The 18,902-nt window shown below is 39.0% G+C and overlaps 1 protein-coding gene across 2 annotated transcripts in view; it reads right to left on the bottom strand.

Annotated features, from left to right (window-relative positions):
* The window catches only part of AFG2A (AFG2 AAA ATPase homolog A), a 149,569-nt gene that overhangs the window by 16,539 nt on the left and 114,128 nt on the right, over positions 1-18,902 (bottom strand). For both annotated transcript variants that reach the window (XM_083460333.1, XM_083460334.1), the window contains exon 15: positions 14,190-14,354. In XM_083460333.1, coding sequence (XP_083316459.1) covers positions 14,190-14,354 — 165 coding nt within the window. The remainder of the gene's footprint in view (positions 1-14,189; positions 14,355-18,902) is intronic.

Below are 18,902 nucleotides of genomic sequence, written 5' to 3'. Positions count from 1 at the left end.
TACAACCACACCTAGGGAGGAACTACATATCTTGACAAAGTATGTTCCCAAACTTGTTTCCTGAGATAATGCAAATGGAGAAACATTTGTACAGAATAAGTGGTAGATGGGGAGCTTAACTTTATCCAAACACGCCAATTTCCCCCTACAAATGCCATCCAGAAGCCATTATCTCTGGTCTTGAAAACCAGGTGGGGAAATGGGCTTTTTTGAGGGAGTGGGAAGCTGAATGCTAAATTGGTGGGTACAGGAGACTTAAGAGCACACACATGCTGTCAATTTTCCCATTACAAGACAAACAAACCCAGAGTTAGCAACCCCAATCCTTGTCTTGAAATGTGCTGTTCTACCTCTGCTTTATTTACCTACTTTGTGTATGGTAGTCATACCATATGCCATAACATAGCTTTATGCAAACAGTGTATGCAAACTCCACTTTAAGTTGTTTGAACTTCATTGTTTATTTCCTTTTGCCCACTCTAACCCACCAAAACCAGACCATTAAAAAATTGTACATGGTTAATAATATTTCATAACCTTCATATTTTTATCAAACTAATGAAGAAATATATGACTGTGTGAGCCTATGTTGAAGTGGTACTGGTGCCCTCTGATTTTTAAGTGTTAAAGCTTTTAGATGGATATACTATCTTAATACTTAACAGTGATGTGTATTAAGGGTTCACTTGGAATGGGAGGATGTTCTTTCCACTCACTTTATTCCATCATACAGATCTATGAGATCTATGGGAATTTCCCTTCCACTTTCCTGTCTAGGATGTATGCTCCTTTACTTCTTCCGTAAGAGGAATAATGTTTGGAGCAGCCCATTTTGCAACCAACCACTTTTGTTCCAAAACATAGCCACCTGCAGTTCCTTGTTACTGGGTGTTTCATGACCCATGATTAAATTGGGATGATCTGCACAGGAATCTTGGGTGTATTCAGGGAGTGTGTTCCATTTTCACTTCTCATACATTTACATGACCCACCATGTCTGTGTTGCACTTTCCCTGATTTGCCCAATCAATACTATGTGCAAAACAGGATTCAACAAATATACCATTGTGAATACTAGGAATGCTTGCAGTAAGTACAAATCAACACCTGCCATTCTGGTTCAGAGATAAATGTATTTTTAAATGGCATTAGTAGTGCAAAGCATATTTTTGAAAGATTCCTATCAATTGCAATTTGCAAGTCAATTCATCAGATCAAGCATACAACTAGTTTCTCTAAAACATTCCCTTTGCTATTTTGGAATGGCCCTTCTTGAAATCAATGGCACATGTAAGCACTATACCAAGCAGAAGTAGGGTGGAGAAATATAAATTGCAAGAACCAAATGTAAGTTGCATGAACCAAAAATATTTCTTATTCTTTCTTATGCTGTTGCAGCAACATAAACAAAATAGTTCCAGTACATTAGCCTGTCAGAAAACAACATGCTTCTTAAACCATATGGCTATTATGATGATGTTTGTAACATGTAGCCAAATCACACTATTTAACTTGAGCAATTGTCTACATTATACAGACTTCTGGCAACTAAAAATATTGCTCAGGTGTTTTTGAGTCAGTTTACACTGTACTTTAAATAATTGATTACATAGGTATGGTTTATTTTAAAGCATTATTCCTCATCATTTCAGAATCGCATCATCAGGTAAGCACACAAAAAGCTGCCATATAATATACTCTTGGCAAAATAATGCTGCCATTCATACATTTCCGGCTCTTCTACAATCTCACATCTGAAGGTGTACATGGCCAGAATAAATATAAATGCTTCAGTTTTACTCATTCTACTGAAGTATTAAGAATTGAATTTAATGCACCTTAAACCAGGTTATAGCTATGACCATGCAGTTAAACAGATTGAATGAAATATTGAAGAGTTAACAGCCACTTATTAAATACCCAAAATGGGGTTTATTTTTACTGACTTTCATTGATTTTACTGTTGTAGTTGCACTATATATGTGTAAGCCTCTCCTTAAAAAGGTTGCATAAAAGTATTTTAAATAAATAATAGGCATATGTTTTTCTCTGTGTCCACACTTCTTTGGGTTCAAATTGTGAACCTGGGTACTTTTCTCTCACATTTAATGTCGTTATTCATACAGACAATGGGTGAGAAAAGCTCTAACATGATGAGAACAGCTGCCTGCTTTTGCAACAGGAGAGCCTTTTTCTCTCCTCCTCCTGGCACCCCCAAAATCTATCCTGGAAGCTTAGGGTCCCTTCTGTGCAAATTTTTGGGGCATGCAGGGGGCTGGAAGCAGGAGAAGAGAAACCGGAAATCTCATTGTGCATGCAGATTTCCGTTGTGCAAGCAGTCACAATTGGATGTCGCCCAATGTTATTAAATTCTTTTCTGGTTTGTTTTCTTAACAAACAGTGAAGTTATATGGGCAGTCACCTGCTTTAGGAAGTGTGCTTTGTGAGCCCAATGTATGAACTCATTCTGTACTGTACCGCAGAACAGGAGGAGCAGCAGCAGCAAAACAAAGATGAATGACTGCTACCAAACATCAAACTCAGAATGCAAGCCTGTCTGTTATCACAGCTCTAATATTAGTGTGTATATTTGCTTCTGCTGCCAAATGTTATCAGTGTTGTCCTGACATGCAGGGAACAACCTGTTCTACACGGATAATAACTGGGTAGGAAATGGCTCCAGTTTATCTTTGTGACACTCGTAAGGTAATTTTATCCACCGTGGATATCATAATGTAAATGATGATCATTTGAAAACACTTGGGATACTTGGGTTTCTGACAAAACTAAAGCCCTATCTTCAATCAGAAATGAGCAGGAGGATGTGGTGGTAGATCTCAAAATGCCTTGGGTTATCAAAATATTTGAGGTATGAGACATGCACACCTGTTCTGTTTTGTATATAAGTCTCTCAGAGCTGAGGGCTCAGGAATAATATTGAAAAAGACAAAGTGGAGAAGATCTATGGCTTTCAAATTAACTCAGAATTGTCAGTCAATAGTCTGAACTTGATTTTTTAAAAACCAATGCCCAAAACCACGTAAGTAATTGAGTTAAAACTGGGAAATCAATAAAAAATAATTAGCAAAAAAGAAAGGAAGAAAAGGGGGCAGGACATAATGGGCTGTAAAAGGTGGAGCGAGTATATACATGCTCCGCCGATGTGTGTGGAGGTCAGGAATGTAACCTGGTGCAAAATGGCCATTGTCTGTACCACTACTACTTCTTTTAATTACTGGTATTTATTTTATGGGATAAAATGAGTAAAGAAATTAAGGCAATTTTTTCAAGTGCATTACAATTAAGCATATCCTTTCAGACAAGAGGGAAAGCAGTACTGGCTCGAGAAAGGCTTCCGTGTGGAAGCCCTATTGAAATGAATGAAATCTGGCAGAGCTGCTCTTGGTGGATGTTGGCCAATATGCACAACCAGAATGCCTTCACAGTGAATGAATCAGCGATAAAAGCTGTGGTTCCACACACCTCCACCATTTCCTAACACTAAATATCTTCATATCATGACTTTAAAAGCTCTGCAGACATGTTACATTTGGCTACAGCCTCTGTACATGCAGGAACAGCCAAGTCCAGTCAGGAAGTTTCTTAACTTGAAACGCTCAATTAATTACTGCAATATATACAGCAGAGATTTATGGCTTATCAGGGAAGAAGTTCAAAACATAACATCTTTTGTGACAACCAGATCTTCATTTTTTTCAGAAAATAATTATATTCTAGAAAGAGTTTATCTGAATAAGGCAGATGACTGATTTAAAAGGCAGGCCTTAGAGGATGAACAGATTATAAAAGGCAGTATAAAAAATGAAAGCCCACCCCTCTCTCAACCAACCATCCAAACTACCTGGCGTAGTTTATCACATATCAGAGGACCTCAGGGTAGTTTGCATAATTTTCCACATACGCATTTAATCCCCACAACAACCCTGTGAGATAGGTTAGGCTGAGAGGCAGTGACTAGCCCAAGGCCACCCTGTGAGCTTAATGGCTAAGTGAGGATCTGAGACTTGGTCTCTCAAGTCCTAGTTCAGCACTCTATTACACTGCAATGGCTCTTATAATCTCATCCTTTAGAAGAGAGGTTAGTGCACTGCTGTTTCAATGTGTGTATTTGACTGCACTTTACAGCTTGCCTGTCAACAAATAGTGCCAAAGCAAATTACAAAAAACGTCACAATTAAAACAGGTACAATTAACATTATAATAATAAAATAAAACCACAAAACAGCCCATAACTGTATGGCTTGATCACATGGCTTATTGTTTGATCTTGTTGAACTTTTTTGCTTGAACAACATGAAATGATCTGTTTATTTTAATGAAGAGCCATAAATAAATACCTATGTGGCTTTCAGCTGACAGTGTCAACACATCCGTGAAAGGTAGAAGTATGAGAGCCCAGAATATGTAGAAGTTACTATCTTATACAAATATACATGTTTCTTTATATGCAGCACTTGGCCCTTGTGACTGGGAATTTCATTCAAACTAATAATCCATGTTTTATTAAGCAAGCCAATACATATTTTTAGCTTTGACTATACAATGAGGCTGAGACCCCCAAAGTCCCACTGATTTTATTATCCTTGTTTATTATTTGTACATTAGACTACCTCTAATGAGGAAGCCCAAGAGAACCGTTTGGTAATTTGGATGCAAAACAAAGCAACCTGAATTCTGATAAAGGGTGTGTGTGTGTTTGGGGGGGGGGAGTAATGTAAATTGCTTAGAGCACATTACTAGAGCTTCCTTATAAGAATTTTTAAAATTAAGAATATGTATTTTAGCCTATCACTAAAAAGCTTGGGATACCTTCTTTACAACTCCCAACAGAAGGTGCTTGACCAAGTGAATAACATACAAATAATGGTGCCTGTAGTCTATAACACGGAATAGTCCAAGACCAAGCAGTTTCCCAGAAACAATACTAAGTCTTCATTTTTGTGTGGGCTTTTGGTTATTGGTTTTAAAGTCAATATAGCACGTATGTATGCTCTTGCTTGCTATCAAGCATATACTCTGCAAAGCTTGTACTTCCAGCACTATAAAGAGCGGCACGTTTTTCTGATTATTTGGGTTACCTAATCTAGCATAGCCATGACTTATAATCAGGTCCTTGTACCTAAAAAATCCCTGACAGAGACCAACTATTTAAGAATTTATAGCAGACCCTCTTCAAACTACAATACACACCCAGCACTTTGGGAGAGGGGATGGACAGACTGCTTAACTAGGCCAAACTGGTACCCAGGAACAATCTATTGTAGGACCAAATTAGAAGGCAAAATGAGAGACTACTGTTGTCACTTACAATTTCTAGCTGAAGCCACTCAAACATATAATCAATGATCTATCTATAGCACATCCTGAAAAATGATACTTCCCTTTCACAGGCCTTGAGTGGTAGCACCGTACTTGCTTACTGACAGCCCTCAATCTAAAACTGCTGCTCATCACCACCACCACCAACAGGTCACATAACAGAGATATGGACCCAGGGACTATAGGAAAGAGATGTCATATTTGTCTCCCTACTCTGGCATCAGGACCTTAGAATATGCTCCACAGCATCAGGCATTCATTCACCTATCATCTTCAGTGTAATATATGGATGATATTATTATTATTACAGATAGGTAGCCGTGTTGGTCTGCCATAGTCAAAAGAAAAAAATTCCTTCCAGTAGCACCTTAAAGACCAACTAAGTTAGTTCTTGGTATGAGCTTTCATGTGCATGCACACTTCTTCAGATCTGAAGAAGATCAGGTGGCCAAAGTATTGGAGCCTCAGCTTCAGGATCTGTCCTTCCAGTGAGCACTCAGGGCTGATTTCCTTCAGAATAGATAGGTTTGATCTTCTTGCAATCCGTGGGACTCTCAAGAGTCTCCTCCAGCACCATAATTCAAAAGCATCAATATTCTATTACCTTCCACATAAAAATAAATTTGGTTACAGCAAAACCATCTCAATTAGCACACTGCCTTCAAAAGAAAAAATGGATTTCTATTTAACATGTTTGTGTTCTGATTTGAATTGTTTTTACACATCAAATATAGCATGATTAGACACCGAAGCAGATCATTTTAAATCAAGTATCTATAATGATAAGCTGTAAAGACAGATTGTGGGAAAGACCCCTGGTGCTATCAAGCTGGGCTTGATGGAAGCAGCTAGATGGCTGACTAGGGTGTTAGTTCAGCATAAACATCCTATCTAAATTAGCCTTCAGATAGTTACATAACCTTCAGGTAGTTATATAACCTAATGCCAACAAGAGTAAGAATGCAAAGCTCAGGAGTAACAGGATGTCAAGGAAGTGGTAGAGTCCACATAAAATTGCTCCTTTTAAAAAAGGGGAGGATCTTTTTCTAAAAACCTTGAATTTAATAATGAATAATGCATGATTAAAAACTTAATTTAAAACAGTGTAAAATAACTGATGGGAAAGACTTCTCAAAATGAAGTCCCAAGAACGACCATTCCCACCAGACCCATTTTTACACCTTGGCCATGCCCACTTTGACATGAGGACCCTGCAGAGTTGATCATGGGTTAATGTGGCTCTCAGTATGAAAAAGTAGTAGATAGGTAGCCGTGTTGGTCTGCCATAGTCAAAATAAAAAAATTCCTTCCAATAGCACCTTAAAGACCAACTAAGTTAGTTCTTGGTATGAGCTTTCGTGTGCATGCACACTTCTTCAGATACACTGAAACATGAAAGGTCTTCCTCCCAGAGCTTGAGAAAGAGAACTGTCATTGTCCAGGAGAGGTTGTAGATCTCTGATGATGCGTTGTACTGTTTTAACTTGGGAGCTGTATGTGATGACTAGAGGTGTTCTGTTATTTTCTTTTTTGGGTCTGTCTTGCAGCAAGTTCTCTCTGGGTATCAGTCTGGCTCTGTTGATCTGTTGTCTAACTTCATCTGCTGGGTATTTTAGTTCTGAGAAGGTTTGCTGTAGATCTCTTAGGTGAGAGTCTCTGTCTGTAGGGTTGGAACAGATGCGGCTGTAACGTAGTGCCTGGCTGTATACAATGGACTGTTTGGTATGTTTGGGATGGTAGCTGGAGGCCTTTCATTGCCTACAGACAGCCACCCAATCTTAAACAACTCCTAACCCACAATAATACCACAACCAGACTTAACACAGACACTGGCACCAGAGCCTGCAATAAACCCAGATGCCAACTTTGCGGCCACATACACCCGGACAACACCATTACTGGCCCCAACAACATCACACATACCATCTCGGGACTATTTAATTGCTCATCGTCTAACATTGTGTATGCCATCAAATGCCAACAGTGTCCTTCAGCTCTCTATATTGGACAAACAGGCCAAACCTTACGCCAAAGAATAAACGGACATAAATCTGACATCAAGAATCACAAAACAGAGAAACCAGTAGGAGAACACTTCAATCTCCCAGGACATTCTATACAAGATCTCAAAGTAGCTGTTTTACTACAAAGGAATTTCAGAAACAGACTGGAAAGAGAAGCTGCTGAATTACAACTCATTACCAAACTCAAAACAATGGAAAAACCTGGGTTGAACAAAGACATTGGATTCTTATCTCACTATACATGACTATACCATTTCTCACCTTCTCACCCCTTGCCTTTTCCTGTAAGACCTATTACAGTCGTTAAGAGTCGTCAACAGGCTCTCCCAGCTATCTGCCTATCTCCCATTCCCACCACCCTTCTGAGTAACACCCCTCCCCACCTTCTCACTATATAGAAGGATCTGGCAACTTCTGTTTCAGTGTATCCGAAGAAGTGTGCATGCACACGAAAGCTCATACCAAGAACTAACTTAGTTGGTCTTTAAGGTGCTATTGGAAGGAATTTTTTTATTTTGAGTATGAAAAAGGTTAGGCACCCCACCTACCCCACAACATAAAAGTGCTGCATGCAGAATGCACCAGGCATTTCACTATTTGCTACAAGAACTAAGATTATGCTAGTAACTATATCTTGAAGAGAGTAAAACTGCTCCCAAGGAGCATGCAAAATTCTCAAGGCTGACCAGTGTAATTTGATTTGTATTTTTTAAAAAATGAACTTGATAAAATAAATATTAAATCTGCAACTAAAATAACTGATGGGAAAGACTTCTCAAAATGAAGTCCCAAGAACGACCATTCCCACCAGACCCATTTTTACACCTTGGCCATGCCCACTTTGACATGAGTACCCTGCAGAGTTGATCATGGGTTAATGTGGCTCTCAGTATGAAAAAGGTTAGGCACCCCACCTACCCTACAACATAAAAGTGCTGCATGCAGAATGCACCAGGCATTTCACTATTTGCTACAAGAACTAAGATTATGCTAGTAACTATATCTTGAAGAGAGTAAAACTGCTCCCAAGGAGCATGCAAAATTCTCAAGGCTGACCAGTGTAATTTGATTTGTATTTTTTTAAAAATGAACTTGATAAAATAAATATTAAATCTGCAACTTACTTAAAAACAATTAAAAAACCAGCCTGAAAAAACAAACAATAGCAACTTCCGAAAGAGACCATTTCCTTCTAGAATTAAATTCCCAACTGCTTATAAACAGCAACATGTTTTTCCTTTACTGGGAACCACTGCTAAGTCAGAGGACAATAAAGAAGCATGGCCCCAGGGAAGACTGGGACAGGAGGGAGGGGGAAGGGGAAGCACAGCTGGATGATAGATTGCTACTTTCCGACTTTCTTTTGTAGCCTCTACTAAGTGACAGCAGCCCCCGTGGTGCTGGCGACACACTTCCTTCTCCTACATTCTACACAGAAGAGTTTTTGACAACTTTATGTGAACAAATGGAGGATGGTGGGTAAGATGGAGGAGATATAAAATTAGTAAACATTAAGTGAAGACCTGTGAAAATCCACTAATGTGTATTTCCTCCTTTTCAGTATAGTATTCATACCGATTCCATATTCTTAAGCACATGCATATATGTGCACATGCATATATGCACCTGGTGGCTAAGCATATTCTACAATAAGTTTCTTGACCAGGAGGGTAGGGCATCCAGTTTTTTTTAATAGTACGGAGTTCAATCAAACAATCTTGTAGGGAAATCCCTCACCTTCTGGCCTGATTCTGCTAACTCAGAATCTGGACCAGGATACAAGGATGTGGTCTCATTTTGCCAGTTGTGGGCCATTCCCCCTCCAGGGCAAAGAACTCAATTCAGTGTTTCTCTTGTCTTCAGGACTGGGGGCTATCCTCCTTCCTGGATAGCTGACTGCTGCCTCCTTCACCAATGTGCATATATCTGGAAGAGGCTCACAAAATTCCATTATTACTTGACACTAGTGGTGAGGCGGTCAGGGGGCAGGAAAGAAAAGTGGCGAGGCAGTCTCAGTTCTCTGCTGGCATCACACATGCATTCTACAGATACACATCAAGCAAGTTTATCAGCTTCCTATCCATTTCTTTATAGTACAATGACATGTCAGAAATTTGAGCTGTTGAATGAAAGATACATTCAAAAGTGCACCAAGGCCCACAAATTTCTTAATGCTTCATGTGTGAGAGAGGCTGACATAATGGATTATAATAAGTATTGTTATACTACATTTTTCATGTGCTAACTGTGTATGAACAGTCAAGGCTATGTTGCAAATGTAACCGAGAGTGAGACAGTCTGAGGCCAAGTATGTTTACTTAGAAAGTCAATGGGGCTTTTCCCTAAAAAGATTGTAAGCTACTCCTGAACCAGAATGGAAATATGATACAGGGATACTTCTTTGGATGTTTGGGGGTGGGGGTTGTAGTTCCCAAAATAAAAAAATCCCCAGTGCTCAGCAACAGGCATGTTTGCCTATGAATTTTGCAAACAGGTTGTATTTTTCTCCTTGATTTTTATGAAACAAACAACGAAATGTAGTAGAACTCTGTGCAGAGTCATTTCCACTGATAAAACTGTCTACATTTTCTTTACTGAATGTAAGAGGTGGTTTAAATCAGCAGCGTCCTTCCTCGTGACTTACATTTAATCAGATGTGCTTTAAGATTGAGATGAGAGTTGAGCTATGCTATACAGTACAATATGACTTTATGGCAACACAATGATGCTTTCCTGACATCAAATAAGCACATGGTATACAGCATGAGTGAAAGTTGACCAGCATTTTGTTGTGCATGCTGTGTGCCACCCTTGTGAGTTATTGCTCGGCAAGGAAGATAAAATTTACACCAAGTCCTCTAGGTATAAGTGATAGATTTATAGTTTCTACTCACATTTAATGTCTCTTTGGTAAGCATGGTTATATGATATGCCATATAACATGATGCCAGCCTTGGCTCTCACACTATAAACTGTCTGCCATAAAGTTAAGGCTGTCTCACATCTTAATTTTCCATAAACGTATGTACCTCAAAGAGATGCACTATACTAGAAAACAGGATGTTTCAGTTTTTATTGTTCTCAGCAGAATGTTTCACACACATGTTCGACCTTTTCATGAGAGTTGTCTTTATAACTACTTCTGAATTTAAAAAGGAATTTGCTTCAGAATTGGAAGGAGGAGATGATAACTAGGCTCTGGTTTCCAGAAATGTTTAAATGCTAATTTCTTTCATAGAACTTTTATAATTTATTCTATATATTTCCTCCACAGTTTGAAGAGAAAAGATTTAGGACAAAGCAGATCAGTCGTCCTTTTAATTTGAAAAGAAAAATGATGTAATAAACTTCTTTTAAAAGTCAGATTTAGAATAAGGATCAGCATACGTGCTTATTAAAAGAAGGAATCAAGTCTCTATTCTGCCAAGACATGCTTCATCTAAACTCACCCTTTTATTGTAGATAATGTATGATAATTATAATTATATTATCCTTTCCGGATAAGAGAGTTTCCGAATGACAGAATTAGCAACCTGACATCTGTCAGGATTCACATGATTTCATTTTTACTTGCAACAAACAGTTCTTTAGGGCTTCGTGTGCAATTTTAATTACAACACCAGAAAGCAAATTAAGAAAGCCTATGCTGAGCTTTATAGAATAAGCAGTGCCAGTTTTACTGAGACAAATTCTGTGCAATTTAAAGCTGGAAATTACTAAGATGAAGCGATCCCTATGAAACTTACACCACTTTCCCTAAAATATCCATTTTTTAAATACACTGAAAAATCACGAAACCCCTTAGAATGGCATGTGATGCAGTTGTGTATATAAAAAAGAGGAAATCCAAGAATGCACAAAAATATTTGGTTACTCACGACTTCTGGACCCTGAACCTTGTGATTAAGCAAAGAACTACCCAACATAATACTGTATCATTAACACTACTTCTAACCTCATTTGCAAGAATCTTTAGAAATTCTGAAGGCTGAAAGTAAGCTTAAAACTTCTGTTCATTGGCATAAGAACTATTACTTCATTTCAATTGCTGTTTCTGTGGACTGATGAAAGGGCGAGGAATGTAAAAATTAAACACTGTAAGGTGATTTATGCTTTCTACCTTTTCATTAGCTCATCATCTTCTCTAACGCTTGTTCCTTCAGTGGAAAGAAAAGGGGAACATTTGTGCTCAATATCCTGCTGCAGACTTGTTACATCAAATGTTCAACTCAAAGTTGATCAGAATAGGGGGAAAAGGTTTCTCTCCCAAATGAAACTAGAGATTACGGGTAGCAAGGAAACTAATAACAAACACACTATGAGATACAGCTACTCCTCTGTTTGGAGGACTGAGGGTAGAATTGCCTGCCTCTGACTTCCATGGCAAGTTATTTCTTGTAAATAGGCTTTCTTGTCTAAGCTATGCAGCTATTACTTTTAAAAACTACTTTCAAAGCTAGTCAACGAGAAATCTAAACATGAGGCATAACTAAGATTTTCTTTTTCTGGGATAGACGGCAGTCTGCTTTGGATACTATGTTTCCTCACAATCTTTTCAGAAGAAAGCAACCTAAGTACAATATTGGGCGAAGACTGTTTATTTGGGATGTCAGTTATATTGGTATTTTTGAAAAAACCGTTAAGCAAACAAATTAATTTTCAGCAAGTTCATGCTACTTGAATACATCATTCTAAAAAAATAACAACACCACAATCACCTCTTTACTAATTCCATAATATTTGATTATTCTGAAAAACTGCTTTCACTGAGCAAAATTTGGTAACCATTTCAGATAAATATTGACTGATTATCACTGTATACGCTCTTACTTACATGGATGTATCTGTGGAAGAATGGGAGGGGTTGCTGTTTATGACATATATGAAAAATGAAAAACAGTAAGGTGCATTAAAAATAATAGTTCAGCACTACATGGATAGTAAAGTATTTGCACTGCTTAGAACCCCAGTGGGTTGCAATAATTCTGCTTTTTGCTATAAGTGGTTGCCATAAATCAAGTATCATGAAGTTATCAACTAAAGTGATTCCTTTTTGCTGTAAAATGTAAAATGGTAAGGCAGGGAACTAGAGGTATAATGAGATAAAGCTTGTTAATGAAACTAGGCAACTGTCTGAAAAGCTCCTCTAAAAGGCTCTAAGAAATGGCTTTTGTGGTTTTCATATACTGTAAACATACACACACATATAAATATTGTGTTATATATAAATCTAGTGAGACAATTCCTGGGTGTTAGTCACAGATCTATTGGCCTCTGTCACCAACTCTGAACAACAAATGGTAAGGTCAATCAGGACATATATACCATATGCACACACATTAAATATGGATCTACCCACTCACTGTGATCACCAGATAAAGCCCTCTTGGTTGTGCCTTGTCCTGCAAATATTCATATTATGACCACCTGATGACAGGATTTCTTCGTGGTGGCCCCCTTATGGAATGGTCTCTCCTGGATATCTGGCAGGTGCCAATAGTACAGATATTATATTCGCTATTAAAAAATCTTATCTGTTCACTCTGTCCTTCCTGGATCTTTTATATGTTATAGTCATTTTTATTGTTCCTTAGATAAGGCAGATGTAAATCTTTATACTCTAATGATGTTTAATGTGTTTTAGTGGATTATATTATTTTCTATATTATCTTGGTGACACCTGGTTTAAAGATGGATTTTGCATGATTTAAATAAAGAAATATGAAATCAGTCTAATGAGTAGGGATTTAATAATGGTAACTCGTCTGTTACTGCTGCATTGGTCATCTTTTCATTTTGTACATCATTGTAATCCAACAAGACAGCTGTTCTCTCAGAGCACATCTACATATGACTGTCTCACGTTCTCAATTCAGTGGACAACCAGAATTATATAAAGCAGCTCTTGATAATACACATAGCACAAGTAGGGTGCCACAGGGTTCTGTCCTGGGCCTGTTGCTGTTCAACGTCTTTATAAATGACTTGGATGAAGGAATTGAGGGGATGCTCATCAAATTTGCAGATGACACCAAACTGGGAGGGGTAGCTAAGTGTTTTCTTGATTGGGTCAAAATTATTATCCACTTGCACGGCAGAAATTAACACCAAACTCATGTGGAAATCATCATTTGCTATGGTCCTTGATCTTTCAGCGCAAATCACAACACACAATTATTTATGTAATCTGCACACAGGTATCACAGTGCTACACAGAAATGCTTTCACTATAGCTTTTGGTTCTTGTTTTTTAAATGTGTGACGAATTTCTACAGGCGTACCTAGGGTCCCTTGTATCATTGGCAAGGAGCTGTATCGGCGCCGTCACCCCAGAAAAAAATCACTTTATTGCAATAGCCACCTTAGAAATTACTATTTTATGTGATCCAGCTACTCAAAGTGTTTGCAATGCAGACAAGGTGAAGAGGAAGGGCAAAAGAATTTGCATGTCTTTGTGCCACAGTGCATGGAGGTCGGGAAGCTTCTCCCGCATTTGATCTCGCCCTGACAGCGCTGGCACAATACCACACACATACTGTATACATCATACATGCCATAGTCTGATAGGTGGTTTTTGCATGCCATCCCCCCACAGCCAGTTCCACCAACTGCTAGGTATGCTTCTGATATAGATTAGAAAGACGGATCTGACCAGCTGACTGCACGGCCTTGACAGCAATTTGTTCCTCAGTATGTAAAATGCCATTTCACTTATGATGTTATGAGGAGGAACACAAACAAGATGGTAAAACACAATTACAGGAAATCAAATATATAGTAATAATTATTAGGATTTCACATTTTCATATGGCACTGCATTCTTACCTCTGCTCCTGAATACTTCTGTGTTTGGTGGACAAGCTCATCCATGTGGACCTCCTCAGACACAGGCATGGCAGAAAACTGGATTTTAAATATTTCTTTACGAGTAGCTGCATCAGGAAGAGGCACGTATATGATTCTGTCAATTCGACCAGGTCGCATCAAAGCCTAAAGTGATTAAAAAAAAATAATTTATTGGATCAGAAGGAAGCTGACAAAGAAAATGACTTATATAATTATTTTCCTCTGATTAATTGTTACAGCAGCTTTTTGACATAGGAATTAACATTGCAAAAGTTACATAAGATATAATGCGCAAGTGGCCACTGAGTTTCCGAAATGCATAACAGGAAGCTGATTTGCACAGCGGCTTTCTAGTACATATACTGAGAGCAAAACAGACACCTATAATTTGCATTCATCTTTATGTGCCTTTTCTAATATTTGCATCAGGTAAGTAACACAGGAGGAAGTAATAATTGTAACACCTACCACAGGGTTCCTGCTAAAAAATGCAGCCCATGCCACTTTCTCCATAACATATAGGCCCAATTATTTCTTTGATTGTTAAAAATTATCTGAGCCAGTTTTCAGAGGTAAAGAAAAATGTAAACAAACATGAATTTAATTGCATACAGTACAAAACAATAAAGAATAAAATAGTACCATAAAAGGCAGTCAAAATACCAAAGAGACGACCTACTGATCAACTTTAAAACTTGCCTCGGTAAAGAAATGAGTTTTGACATGGTGTCACCACAAGGTACATGTCACCGACCCTACTTAACACTGCAGACTGCTGCTAGCTGGAAGTGCACAAAGCATGATGGATGTTTCCCCACTCCCGTGCAGTGACTTCTTATGAACACCAATCCTCATTGAAGCAAGGCAGCAGTACTAATGAACTCCCAGTGACACAAGAGTTGCTGCGACACTGTTCCTTCCTTGGAAACCCCAGACAGGCGATGCTCAAACAAGGAGGAATTGCAGCACCATCATATCCAGCATGCTTGTGTTCACAGGATACAACCATGTTGCAGTAGCTCTCTTGTTGCTGTAATAAAATGAATAGGGAGCCTTAGGCCATATATTTAAAGTATTCTTATGCCACTCTTAAAACAGTCATGGCTCCCCATGCTGAAAGCTGATAGGAGATCCCTCCCAAAACTGCTATTCCATGCACCATTAACCAACTACAGCTCCTAGGTATTTTTGGGGGTGAAGCCAAGACTCTTCTAAGAGTAGTACAAGTGTGGTTTAAAGGTATGGTTTGAATGTTACCTTAGTTGTCAAAAGAATTGCAGCTTATGGGCCATCATGTATTGGACAATGCACATCAGACAATACACACAATACACATGATATCCTTTTAACTATGTTTAACCTTGTGGAACTGATCCCATGGTGATGGCACAATTGTGGGTGGGTAGAATTTCAGTTATCTGAATCCTTCCTTATTAAACTTTATAAATAATATGAAAAAATACATTTTGATTTGCTGATAAATATTGCCATCTTGTTAAAAAACAAACAAACAACCCCACATCCACAACAGCTTGCATGCAAATTCAGAATTTTAAACACATTTTCAGCTGGATGTGTTTAAGGCACAGCACGTAACCCAAGTTGTTTTTTATGTTGTAGTTTTCCCTTGGGCAGTGTAGTTTGAGTTCCAGTTGACTAGAGATATTGCACGGTTGTCCTGGGCTCTCAGCCAATAAGACTTTTCCCAGCCTGATCATGTCAGTGAAAGTCACGCTGAAAAATAGTAGGAAGAAGCTTTCCTTCCTGCACAGCATTGATCAAGTTAACACCCTTCCTAGTTTCTTTAAAAAGACTTTTGTGAGTACTCTGGGGTGGAAAAAATGTATTGTGCATGCTAAGAGATGTCCTGTTATTTTTAAAACAAAAGCGCACATATTCTCAGCTAAGGAAACTATACAGCAAGTTCAGTGCAGCCGCCCAAAGGATCATCAGAGTGTTTCCTTAAAGTCTCAACAAGCTAGGAGATATAACTGCCAGCTCATTGTTCAGTCAAGTCACATTTATATCAGGATGCTGCCTTGGAATTTTTAACATTTTGGCACGCATCCAGTATCCCTTTAGGTGCACGCAGTAGGCATGCACGCTTTTTAAAAAACATCAGCAGCAATTCAACATGGCTTATGGCAAAGGCTATTACACTCTCCTGCTTCATTCTCTTAAGATTTCTGAATATAATTGTGGGGCAGGGGCAGGTTTGTGTGCACGCATTTTGTTTTGCATAGCATCTAAACTTGAAGGTGTTAAGTTGTGGGAGAACATATCAGACGACACAGCGATTCTTCAAACAGCTCTTGTTTATTCACAGGCCAGAACTGAACTGAACTGAAGGGTTCAGCCAGCCTGCTTATATAGAGCTCCACTAGAATGCAACAGTAACCACTTTCTGTAACTGTCCAATCACTGAACGTCACTTTCAATCCCTTATTTGCATATATGGACCTGAGTGAAAACTATCTACAGTATCCCCCTGCTGGCCCAGGGTGAGAACTTCAGTACATAACAGAAGGATTGGGGGGGAGGGTCACTGAATAGCTTTTATTTTCCTTTTCAGGGGGAAAATTGTTGTCTTTCACCCTCCTCCTTTCCCAGATACTTATAAAAGGATATGGACGGAAGCAGCAGTGCCCGCTGAGTAGAAATCAGGGTGAGCCACAGTAGGTGGAGCCTGATTTAATGAGAGGCAGAGCAAACTAATTCTAGTCTTCTCCCCAAGACTTGTTGAGGTTGGTGAGGCAGTGCCCCCCCAATGGATCAGCCTCTATTGGAAGGGATGGAGCATTCCAATTCCAAATCCAGTACAGTACAGATACTAACTGGAATAAAAAGAAAATCCACTTTGAAGGCTTGTTGAAGGAGTAAAGTCAATAGGCGCTGAAAAGACAAGGGAGATAAATGGCACCCGCCTTAAATCTAATGGGAGGGAGTTCCAAAGACACTGCCACACCCTGATGCTGACATAGTGCAGAACAGACCTCTTGATAGGATAGTATCTCCAGGATTCCCTCTCCTTTAGAAGGCAGCGATCAATTGGGTATATAAGGGATGAGATGATCTTTCAAGTATCTTTTATATTGAGGAGTACAAAATATTTATAAGAAAACATATTTTGGGCCTCCCAACTATGTTCCAGATTTAGAAGCTGGTTTATTTTCTTCCAGAGAACCCAATGGGAATAGCTGAGAACTGAGCCGGCTCCTATTTTCTTGATCCCATTTTTTCATCTGTTTAATTGCTCTGTCTCCTTGCTTAGTAAGAGCCAAACAACACACCATGTTGGGGTTCCACAGTTAATATATTAAACACAATTTTGATATGCTAATTAACAAGTGCTAATTTTGACAAGACGTGATTGGCAGGGGTGTGTGTAGAAGAGAGCTTTTTGCTCCCATCATGATTACTTTACTTCAGTCCCCCGCTTAGCTGCTATTAGGCACAGAGGGGAAGATGCAAGAGCTGTAGCTCAGTTGTAGCACATCTGCCCTGCATGCAGAAGGTTTCAAGTTCAATTCCCAGCATGTCTAGGTGGAGTTGAGAGCATCCCCTTTCTGAGACTCTGGAGAAGCTGCTGCCAGTCATTGTGGGTAAGTATGAGCTCGATCTACCAATGCTCTGACTCTGTATAAGGCAGCTTCCTGTGTTTCTAACCCAGCTATGTCTTTCGCTTCACAGCTGATGGCAGCTCCAGAATGTGTATGTATGTGTGTGATTCACAATCTCTCTCTCTCTCTGTGTGTGTGTGTGTGTGTGTGTGTGTGATTCATATCAGGGCTATGGCATGGGAAGAACTGCCCTTTCCTCATCATATACCCCTGGGGTGGCTTTCACGTTGCAACTCCCAAACAAATAGTTTGTATGATGAGAATGTTAGGAGATTATGACCAATAGAGAGTGTTGGGAACTGACTATTTTAGACAGAGACAGGAATAGAATTATTTTAAAGAATCAGGCTGTACAACATTTCTGTCATGTCAGCCTTGCTCAAGACCTGAAGCATTGTGCAAACTGACAAGAAAAGACTTGATGTGTTTGACAGCAGGTGTTCGGGAAGAATCTGCAGTATCAAGTGGCAGCGCTTTTGTAAGGCACAGTAAACAAAGCAGAAACATTTTACATGGCTATTACCCAAAAGTATTAATAAAAGATTGGCCGGGGGGGGGGGGGAGAGAAACAGGTGGCTTGATGTTCCTAGCAAGATTTGACAACTCAGAAGGAGTGGATATTTATCTGAAATGAGTCCAAGGAAGGACAGATTGATGAGATCAATGTAAACAAGTAAACACTATGGTGGATTTATGTGCATCCAATAGTTAAATGTGATTTGTTAATATTATTGCAAAGCGAGTTATTACAGTGGACCAGAAGAGTAAGGGTCACAAATCATGCACTTAGGAAAGGTCTCCAAGAGTTGGGTTTAAAGAAATAAACAGAGCTGGGGAAGAGACAAGAGAGCTACTTAAAACCCTAATGAAATTTGGCTGCAATCCTATGCACAGCTACCTAGGAGTAAGCCCTGCTGAAAACAGGGCTTATAGATATGTCTAGGATTGTGACGTTATGTTAATGGTGTGCTACTGCTGCTTCTCCTCTCCTGTAGCGTTATTTTGAAGGAGGAATGGTGAAGCACCTCTAACATCAAATAATGGATGAGTGAGGACTTATTATTTACTGATC

The sequence above is a fragment of the Podarcis liolepis genome, assembly GCF_965112155.1.
Source record: "Podarcis liolepis genome assembly, chromosome: 9".
Taxonomy (NCBI): domain Eukaryota; kingdom Metazoa; phylum Chordata; class Lepidosauria; order Squamata; family Lacertidae; genus Podarcis; species Podarcis liolepis.
Note: the sequence above shows the minus strand (reverse complement) of the source record. Positions and strands in the feature narration are given on the sequence as shown.